This window comes from Nanorana parkeri, unplaced genomic scaffold (genome assembly GCF_000935625.1).
Source record: "Nanorana parkeri isolate BGI_ZX_2015 unplaced genomic scaffold, ASM93562v1 scaffold99, whole genome shotgun sequence".
Taxonomy (NCBI): domain Eukaryota; kingdom Metazoa; phylum Chordata; class Amphibia; order Anura; family Dicroglossidae; genus Nanorana; species Nanorana parkeri.
In genome coordinates, this window is record NW_017306367.1 from 2,413,150 (window position 1) to 2,424,518 (window position 11,369).

The 11,369-nt window shown below is 43.3% G+C and overlaps 1 protein-coding gene across 1 annotated transcript in view; it reads left to right on the top strand.

Moving 5' to 3' along the window:
• The first annotated feature begins 10,868 nt into the window (after positions 1–10,868).
• GAL (galanin and GMAP prepropeptide) overlaps positions 10,869–11,369 on the top strand; it is a 27,680-nt gene continuing 27,179 nt past the window's right edge. The window contains exon 1 of the mRNA XM_018552880.1: positions 10,869–11,078. Within this exon, the coding sequence (XP_018408382.1) occupies positions 10,995–11,078 (84 nt within the window). The 5' untranslated portion in view covers positions 10,869–10,994. The remainder of the gene's footprint in view (positions 11,079–11,369) is intronic.

Genomic DNA, 11,369 nt, shown 5'->3' on the forward strand with positions numbered 1-11,369 from the left:
TCACCCTCTCTGCTCAACCTGCTTTTTTCTCTTTTTGCTACTCCTATGGAGAAGACAGGAAGACTTGCATATTGCTATAATTGTCCTACTGCAGCAAGCCAGGAGTGCTTAAATAATTCTGGTGACTTCTTGTGGCCAATTTGCCAGGGTATGGTAAGATTAGCAGAGCAGGAAAAAAGGGTGCAGCAGAAACACTGGATGAATATTTGCTGCTCTGTGTCTGGGAGGAGAAAGATGATATAGGCTTTGTGAGCCAGTCAGATAACTTTTTTGCATGCTCTGGCAGGCACAGAAAATGCAGACTGAAAGTTGCCTCTGCTGTGTTCTGCTTTACCACTACTTTGTCATACAGGACCTGCTTGTGGAGTTACTGTAATTGTCCCCTAACTACCTCCACACACAGCACTGCTGCCTCTGCTCTTGGCCTGCCTGCCATGTTTGGGTTTCTGTGTCATTGCACTTTTTTTGTCTTTACCTTTTAACTCTCACAAGACCAAGAACATGTGGTTGATCAGCAAAAGTGAATGAAAAAAGTACCTATCAACAACATTTAAGACCCAAGATACCCCAAAAACGAACACCCTAAACTCCCCAGTAAAACAAAATCAAAACAAAAAGGGCTTTGTTATAGACAGCACAGCTGAAAAGGCGACTTGTGCCTCAAATCAGGCACAAACTAAAATTAAGTTAAATAATAACACACAAAAGGTCACGAAGAAGGTTATTACCCAAAACCTAGCAATCAAACTTATTGCTAACGCAGAAAGCATTCCTAATAAGGACTTTGAGGTTGCATAACAAATACATGTGGACACGAAAGGCACACAAGACTATGTACCCCAACACTGCAATCCACCGAATTATAGCATAGTGTTTAATCTGATCCACTTAATCTCTCCCTAGGCAGTTTGTCAGACCCCCAACAGATCTCCAACACTCAAACGTTATCACACTGCTCCTCAGCATTAGATGCTGTGGGGCTGCTGACCAGAGGTGAAGGGCTCTGCAGAACATCATGGGTGGTCACCAAAATTCACCCAAATGTGCCTATTTGTGGTGAATTAATCACTGGGTGAATCCAAGTCTCATTAATAGTGCCCTTTAAATGGTACAATTCCACTCCAGACTAAAGTGTACCTTTAAATGTACTCCTGTGCTTGACAATGTTACGTGGTTAATCGGCTTTGCTTATTTTCTCTGATCTGTTTATATTTTTAATAACATTCACTATCTTATTTTAGTGAAAGATGTCATTTGTAAACTTATTTGTCCGAACAGTTAGTGTCTCAGTTAAGGGCAGTGGACAAACAGCAGGCACCACAACAGGTATTAGAGATGGCTTCCTGGAACCTGATGACAATCGTAATGTTACAATATTTTATTGTCTGATAACTATTGTCAGTGACAAGGTGCGAGTTTATAGATCCCATGAAACTTCTGTCAGTGAGAATGTGCCAACGTATGATTACATTTTCTTCTTCCTTTTTTGACAACACCACTTTATTAGATATGATGGATTAAGTCTATATTTGTCCTTCTGTAGTTTTATATGGATACATTTGTTCAAATTATTTCCCAAGTTAAGTAATTAAAGTAGAACTTTAGCCAAAAGTTGTTTTTAGTTATGAATAAGACTAGAACCTCTGTTGGGTTCCTCTTGCTCTCCCTGTTGGAGATATGTCCCCTCATTTCATGCCCTGGTGACAAAGCAAGATGTGAGGAAAAATCTCACCTCTCAGCAGGCAGTCAAACAGCAAAACAAACCTAACATTTCTTCAGATTTCACAAATCTAAAAATGAAATTTTGTCCACAGTTGCATTTTAACATGATTGAAAAAACATACATGTGAATCAAGTTCAACTGCTCACAACTGCAGCTACTTTAGTCCAAAGACAGGCAAAAAAAATAAATAAAAATAATTGTGCAAATTATTTAGTCTTGTACAAGGTAAAAGATCTTTCCTTACCCCACAAAACTAGTTCACAGCTTAAGACAAAGTATTCCATTGTTTACCCTTCATCCCCTTTCTATACTGGATTCCTGTATTTTGTGAAGACCCCCTGGAATAAAAAGTTAATTTACCAGATCCTGATAATGATCTAAGATATATTTTTATGCATTAATTGCATCATCAATAAGTGACCTTGTACTTTCCAAACAATGTTCCGTACCTAAAAATCCACCTTAAAGTGACCTAACATTATGGCTGAGGAGCAGGCACCAAAAGATTCCTGCAAGTGCCTATTAAATCCTTCCAAAGGTTATCCAGGTGCACATACTGTATGCTTCAACGAATCAGACAAGGGTCTAAGATCAGTTCTTCTCAAATCCACTAGAGCTCAACCTAATACCAGAACCTCAGAGGCCAACAGAGGTTCTGGTATTAGACTGATAATTGATGGGGCTTAGCTCTAGTAGGGGGCATGGTCTGAATCAAAGAGGTCAAGGTCAACTGTGTATAGACAATGTATCCTGGATAGGAAAACTACCAGAATTTGTTAATTTAAAGCAGACCTAATGGCAGATGTATTTCTCTATGCTAAGTGAATGCATGCTATTTAATGTGTAAATATAAAATGTATTGTTCACAGTAGAGCCACTGTTTTCTTTTTAGCTCCTTTTCTGCCCAGCAGGCCAGTGCAATATTTTTTAGTCAGTATTTAGGGTCAGCCTCTATTTCCTGGCCCACTGGAATACTGGTCCACAGATAACGTAATCATGTAAATTCTGCTGTTTATTATTATTACAGGTATTTATATAGCGACGACAATTTATGCAGCACTTTACATTGTAACACAATCACAGTCCCTACCCTCAAGGAGCCTACAATCTAAGGTCCCTATCTCACATGCATATATAGAGGGCCAACTTAGAGAGGAGCCAATTAATCTACCAGCATGTCTTTGGAGTGTGGGAGGAAACTGGAGTACCTGGAGGAAACCCACACAAGCACAGTCAGAACAAACACACTCCTTGAAGATGGTGACCTGGCAGAGATTCAAACCAGGGACCCCCAGTACTGCAAGGCATTTACTGCTATGAAGAGATTGCTGTTATGAAGCCTTCCACAGTCATGCAGTGCTCTTAATAACCCTCTAGAAACCAGACCTGAACAGGATCTAATACTAGAATATGCCAAAGGAAAATAAAGCAGCGACAAATTAAACTACAGGCACATCATGGAGCACTACCTTTACCCTTTTGCTGCCACCGACGTAAGGCTTACGGCGGAACACAACTGTTTCCAGCTGGCCAGCTCAGTAAGCCTTACGTCAGTGGCTTTCTCCCTTTAGCGACCAGGAAATGAAATCAGAAGGGTTCCCCCGAAGGTCCCCTGTGAAATAACAGCTGTCATTAGCGGCTGACAAACCATTGATGACAGCTATTAACAAAAAATCTGCCCCCCCCCAAAAGGATCACTAAATATCTGTAATATGTACTGATCCTCTGTGAGCAGAACAAACACTGGAGTGATAAGCTGATCACTCCAATGTTTGTAAACAAGTGGGAACACATAGTACTATGTGTCTCCAGTTATGAACAGGAAGTGCTTTATATCAGTGGCGTCAAAAGGGGGTGCAGCCCGCACCTGGGTGACACCATCGGAGGGGGTGACACCAAAATGACTAACCCCCTCCTAAAAATTGGGCACTTGGTCATTGACTGAGAGCCCAACAGTTGCTCGAGAGAGAGAGGAGGGGATCGGGTGGCATACCTTTCCCGGCCGGGTCAACATCCCCTCCTCTCTCTGTAACAGTGGTACAACGTGTGACGTCCTGACACGCGTGCACACTGACGTCACGGCGGGGTGTCACCCGGTAGCCTCAACGGTTGTCACCCCGTCTTGGGACGCCTCTACTTTCACTTCCTGTTAATTCATAAGTTTTGGAATAGGTAATAGCACTTACTACAGAGGCTTCCACCCATCCATAACGGGATGATAGTAAATATTTTGAGAAGCCTCTGTACTGAGTGCTATCCATACATTTACAACAGAGGCTGCAGAAAAAGAGATTGAGGACAATTTATTTTTCTATTTCAAAAGGGAAATATCAGGGGTCTGTAAAGACCCCTGATATTTCCCTGAAGCCCCCAAAAGTTAATAATAAAAAATAAATTAAAAACAATAAAATATAACAATATTTAAAAAATAAAATAAAACACCCCCACACACACACACATTACACATGTGCAACAGTGTGCACAATATTGTGGTGTATGCGCTGCCTTGTTAGAACACATCGCAGTGCTTGATTTTTTATTTTATTTTCAAAATAACAAAGTTAACTGTGTGGCAAAGCGTTGTGACGCATTACCATGCGTTGTGATAAGCTGTGTTACGATTAAGTGTACGCCTGTATTATTTTATCACAACACACCCACCAACAAAGTGCACAAATGATTTTTAACATAAGTCATTTATTTACAGTTTTGCGTTTCTTCATTTTTTTACCGTTTCGCAAAAGGGCACAATATAAAATTTACAAATATTTGTTATTTATTAACTCAATACAGTTTCATCTTTTAGATTGTCGGAAAAGTTTTTTTTGGTTTTACTGCAGAAGGTAACAGTCAAGGATTCTTGAACTGCATCATACCGTCAGGTAACAAGCAGAGTATCCTTGTGCCAAATGCACTGTATGTTCGAGATCTAGAAGGTGGTTGTGAGGGTCTGTGGGCAAGGGGGCTTATTTGTATCGAGGTACCTCCTTAAATAAGGGGGCACCCAGATGCCGCCCCCCCTTGTGAATGAGTAAGGGGTACTTGTACCCCTACCCATTCACTATAGGGTTAAATCAAATAGTTATTAAAAAGTCCAGACTTTTGATAAAATCCTTTAATTGAAAAAAAACAAACAAAGAGACAATTTTTGACTATTCCTGTAATTAAAAAAAAAATGGCTCCATCTATGTAATCCAGTGTCAATTATGATGCACGATGCCCGCCGACCCGCGGAAATAAAAAAATTCCCGCCGCACGACGACCGTCCGAACCCGACGAAAACTCGCTGCAAAATGACATTCCTGCTCGAAAGTAAACAGATGGGCGGAGCGAGCCGTGACGTCACGGAACTCCCGAATGCTATTTGGGAACTCCCGAATGCCATTCGGGTCTGTGAGCCGAGATGTCGTATGAAAAGTATTATGACATCTCACAGACCCGAACCCGTGTGCGAACCCATGAAAACTCATATCTATTGACTTTTAATGATGATTATTCCAGGTACATAGCAACTTATCTGATGAAGCAAAAGAATGAATTATCAGAAAAACGTCAAGAGTTTGTAAGCATGTCCAGCACAAATCCCAACAGAAACCAGGAATTATACACACCAACAATGGAGGGGCATACATCACTAAGGAAGTGGAATCCTATCTGAAGAAACAAAGTATAGTACACCAGACAACCACACCATGCACTCCTAAACAATATGGTGTAGCATAACATGTAGCAACAGAAAAATTACAATCTTATAGAAATGGCCAGATGCAGGGGCGGAACTACCGCCGGTGCAGCTGGTGCAGCCGCCCCGGGGCTCAAGGCTAGGGAGGCCCAATGACAGGGGCGGACTGCGCTGCAGTGGCATACGGGGCTGTCCGTCTGCGGTCCTCCCACTTTCAGTGCCGTAGCTGGGAGCGCTGCGGAGGGCCCATATACCGCCTGCAATGTATCTGCCTGAATACAATGCAGGCAGTATACAGGACACACTGCCGGATCACCCCTCTCCTGGCGCGGGCACGTTGTTTCACATGCCCTGCCCCCTTTAGACTGTGTGGCCAATGGTGTCCCTCTCCTGGTGCAAGCACTGTGTCACATGCCCCGCTCCCTTCAGACTGTGTGGCCGATGGTGTCAGGATCTGGCAGCATTAAAGTGTATAAGGTAAGTCACAGTTGGGGAGGGGGGTGCCCAGAAACTAGAAAAGGAAAGACATTGATCCTTGTTAGCTAAAGTATTAATGCTTTATTAAATGATTGCACATGAATAAAATCCACTTGACACCAAACCCCCACCTTTGTGGCATATGCCACAAAGGTGGGGGTTTGGTGTCAAGTGGATTTTATTAAAAACCTACCATCAAAAACCTTCCAAACCACCCCATTTGTAATGTGGCATGGATCGAAGCCTAGCCTAGGGCACATTAGAGTCTTTATTTGTAAAGTTTACGCATATATTCCTAATGAGAAGCAATCTAAATTGGAGAACACAGCCATAAAGGGTATTCTGATGGGCTATAGTGAACAAAGTAAGGGATATAGAATACTCAACCCAAATACTGACAAAGTGACAATAAGCCGGGTTTATTTAGATAAGAACCCATCACCAGAAACAATGATCCCGGGAAGTTGTGAAGTGAATTTGCCCAGTAAACCAGCAAAGAAAGGTGAGCAAAGTGAAGCCACACAGGAATCAGAACAAGAGTTAGAACTCACAATGGATAAATCAAATTCCATTCTAAATTCTGCTGAACAACCTTGTGTGTAAACTCCACAAGAGCATCTATGGACTCAAGCAATCTGCAAGAATGTGGAATGAGAAAGTGAAAGAGGGATTCACAAGTAGCAAAGCAGATCCCTGTCTTTATTCCAGGAATCAAGAAGACAGATGGATATACATAATGGATGACATTATAACCTGTTTTGAACAAGAAGGGGAGGATAGTCAAATAGTTCACAAACTAAAACAAAAACTCTGAAATCAAAGAGCTAGGAAACATCAGTCACTATCTGGGTGTTTAAATAGAGAGGGGAAAAAGATGGAAGCTATCTTCTCAACCAGAGTTAGAAAATGGCCGACATTTTGGAACAATTCCACATGCAAGATGCAAAGGAAGTAAAAACACCTATGGAACCAGGCTACAACCAGGCTGCAAAAGTGCAATGAAGCAGAAATCTTCCTGCCCAACCAGGGGCGTAACTAGAAATCACGGGGCCCCATAGCAAAATTTTGTATGGGGCCCCGTGATTGCTAGTTATGCCACTTGCAGAGCCCACCAGAGCATACCAAACAGCCCACCTGAGAGTGACCCTGCAGAGCCCACCATAGACTCTCTATAGTGGGCTCTGCAGGGTCTCAGATGGGCTGCACACCTCTTTCCTGTCAGTGCCACCTCCGTGGTCGCCGGGGCCCCACCTCCTCTTCTGTCCCCGGGCCCGCCTCCTTTTACATCGACGGGCCCGCCTCCTCTTACATCACTTGCCCCACCTGCTCTTAGGTCGCTGGCCAGTGATGTAAGAGGAGGCGGGGTTGCTCTTAGGCGGGCCCCGCCTCCTCCTTCACTTGCGAACGCTGGCCTCTTCTGCTGTTGCTGCTGGCTGTCACTGACACAGCTCCGCAGCGGCTGTGAGGAGAAACGCCGCTACTGAGCTGTGTCAGTGACAGCCAGCACCCTTACATGCCATAGCGACCCAGGCAGCCCACACGGCATTGGAGGGATGCTTTAGTCGGGCCCCCCTGTGCCCGGGCCCCATAGCGGCTGCCTGGGTCACCATGGCGATTGTTACACAACTGTGCCCAACAATGACACGTACCACAGAGCAATCGGAAAGCTAGTATACAGACCAGACATAATGGGGACATAGTGGGAGCACTGGGCATACTCGCTAAAAAAGTTGGAGCACCCTGTCAGTGTGAATGGAACAAAGTAAAGAGGGTAATAAAATACCTAAAAAGGAACAATTCGAATGAAGCTACAGCTGCCAGCAGCGTCAAATCCAAAACTAGATGGATATGCGGATGCCGATTGGGCCGAAGACTGCACAGTTCGTAAATCTCCAAGTGGTTACATCTTCCAATAAGGGGAAGGAACCATAAGTTGTGAAAGCAAACAACTGTTGTACTCTCCGCAACTAAACATGATGACTGTAAGTGTTTGAGCAAAAATGTAAAAAATAAATACTTTGTCGGGCCATGTATATTTGTTTCATATGGAATTATTATTAAAAATAAGTTTGAAAGTTTAATATTACTTTAAATGTGATCCTGATTTTGTTTATTAATTTTTTACAAATCAAATCAGTTAATGTGTGTGGGTTTTTTTTTTTTAAACTGAGAGACATCATTAAAGTTTAAAGCCTAATTCTATTCCATTTTTTTCCCAGTTTAAGATAGAATGGAGAAGGGTTTGACAGTTTGGGGTCTATTCACTAAGCCGAGTGAAAGACCGACCTGAAGTGAAATGAGCCAAACGCTGTTCGGCTATTCACTTCAGGCAGGATGTTACAGAAGCAGGCTGTCGGCTGGCCAATGGGGCATATGCCTTTGGCTCGACTGAGCTGCTCGGCTAAGTTCGGGAGCTGAAGGGGTCCTGGAGCCGAAGGATTGGCCGAAGCTACGGCTAGATCCTTCGGCTGCTTCGTGAATAGAAGAGGCGGGGGGGAGCGAAGACCGAGGAGGCGGGGGGGCAGAGACGGCGACGGAGGATGGCGGGAGGCGTCACTGGAGCTCCAGTCGGGCGGCGATGATGGTGACGGGCGCCGAGGACGAGGAGCCTGTGTTACAAAGCAATCGGTCAGCGGAGAAGGCTGGGTTTCCCGTGCCAGGTAAAAGGACTGTGCTGGCAGAGCCCAGCATAGATTCTGCACAGCCCACCAAAGAGTCTCAGGTGGGCTGTGCAATACCCTTTGGTGGGCTCCGCAGGATCCGTAGGGGGCTCAGCTGGAACAGCTGAGAAATCGTTGGAATTCTTCACATTTTGCCGGTCACATATTCCACTACAGAAAAAGTGGGCGTGACTACGTTAAAATTTGTGACGGGTCACACATTCCAACCCAGTCACAATCTTTGATAGAACACCTGCACAGCTCCCCTGAGATCCTGCAGACTGCGGGGTCTCTGCAGGATCTTTGGGGAGCTTTGCCGGGTCTCAGGGGGGCTTTGCAGGATGTGTGGTGGAGGTCTCTGCAGGATCTGTGGGGGGCTTTGCCAAGTCTCAGGGGGGCTTTGCAGGATCTGTGCTGGTCTCTGCAGGGTCTATGGTGGCAAGAGCCAATTACAGATCCTGCACAGCTCCCCTGAGACCCTGCAGAATGCAGGGCCTCAGGGGGGCTGTGCAGGATCTGTGGGGGGCTCTGCAGGGTCTCAGGGGGTGCTGTGCAAGATCTGTGGTGGGCTCTGTCAGGTCTCAGGGGGGCTTTGCAGGATCTGTGGTGGGCTCTGTGGGGTCTATGGTGGGCTCTGCAGGGTCTTAGGTGGGCTTGGCAGCCTGACCTTGCATAGCCCACCACAGATCCTTCACAGCCCATCTGAGACCCCGCAGAGCCCACCACAGATCCTGCAGCGCCCACCTGAGACTACAGCTTTCCTGCTACGCTACTTGCGGAACATGTCAAAAGCTGGATACAGCGTGTGCACTGTATCCAGCGACTGGCAGGTTACGCAAAAAGTATTAAACAGGAAGGGGTGGGGTAAATTTAGAGTGTGGGGGGCACCCGAGTTTTGTCTTGCCTAGGGCAGCCCCAAACCAGAATACACGACTGGCTACAACTAAAATGTATATGTATGTTGCAGGTGGCATGTAAAGCTTTGAAGCTACAACAGTTTTGTTAATGTGTGTTTATAGATGAAAGACAATCAAAGAAACCCAAAATAACATATGATGTGTGTTTCTGCTGTGGTGTTAAACTGTTGTATGCGCCACATCACTAAACTTACTGACTTCAACTCAAAATTGAAGTTGCGGGTGAGCTTACTTTTTAATGTAAGTTGCCTCTCTTACTTATATAGACCTCATAGAGAAGATCACTGTATTGCCAAATGCAAAGTGTGCCCAAAATTGAGTAGATGAATTCTAGCGACAAGGATGCTGCTGTAATATTGTAAAGATTTATCATTCAATATATATATATTTTTTACATTGATTACCTCTATACCCTGTCTCCATTTATGTATTCTTTAGTTTCCTACTTAAGACACATGTGATTTTGTATAAGTACATAATGATAATGGTTACCACCACCCACATCCTGCATTTAAAGGAAATACACTCACCACTTCTAATAAGTAAAATGCCATTTCCTGTATGACCAGAACATCAGTTAACTCCATTGGATGGAAGTGAAACAAGCATTTTTCATGCATGCATTTGGTGATTAGGTTAAATAATTTAAAAAAATAAATAAACTGCACAATATTGCTTTAACAAACTATGGGCAAACATAATTAAATAAGCAATTCCAGTACATGCCAGTAATACTCTTTAAGCCATCAGTGCATTCAAGCACATATTGCGTAGTTGTGCTTTAATTTTAGTGTAATATTCACTGTATATGAAACAAAGGCATCAATCAGAATAGAAAAGCTTCAGAGAAATATTATTATAGACAAGATAACCTTATGTTATTTTATTCTCATCTTAAGGAGGTCACACGTTTCATTTCTGAACTACAAGTATTTATTGAATAGCGTCACTTGTGCATTAAGTATGATGATGATGCTTTTTTAGCAATGTAAGATAGCAGTATGTTTTTTATTCATGATATGCTCTTTACTTTATTGACATTCAGTGCCTTTTATTTTTCTTCCACTGACAGATCATAAAAATATTTCGATTTAAGCATCAGCAATGTAAATGATAATTTTTGCTTTCATTACTTTCTACAGAGTAAAGTGACCAATGGGGGGGAGGCAAGTAGAATTGAGCTCCTTGAACTTGTACAAACTGTCCACCCTTGCCATAATCACAGGTAATTACTAGGGCTGTTATCTGTCTTTTGCCTTCGCATTGCTTCAAAGTACATTTAATTCAATTGCTGTAATTTTTTGCCCTCCCTCAGTGCAGTGACTTGTGGAGTGGAAATGATCCAGTGACGTCTGAGTCCCTTACATGCACCCTTGGGAGGGAGACTAGTCCATATCAAGCTGATGCTGACCATAAATACAGGAGCCCCCTGGCTGTTTCACATATCACCCTGGGGAGACTTGCATTTCATACAATGCAGTGAGAATCTTGCTGTGTGTTTTTCTGGGATCACTGCACAACCTTACTCCTCCTGCATGCCAGCTGGGATCACCTGTAGCCCTTTTCTGCAAGAATTCAGAGACAGAAACTGCAAACACAGCTTCCCAAATCAGCTCAAGGTTTGTCCTTTGCTTGATTTTCACTTGTTTCCATATCTTTTTCTCTGCTGCTAGTTTTCTATTTCATTTATTTTCTTATTACTTCTTTTCTTCTATAATTTTTATTCACTTTGAGCAGATTGTATGTGTAAATGGGGGTTCCGAAACAATTCAGTTAAAGAATACCTTAGAATCACAAACCAGTGATGTGGCTGTTGTTTTATAAAATGTTTTATGCTATTTCCTATGATTATTATTTGCTCTAGTTCGCATAAGTTGGAGCAAACAACTACATTGTGAAGCAATATTATA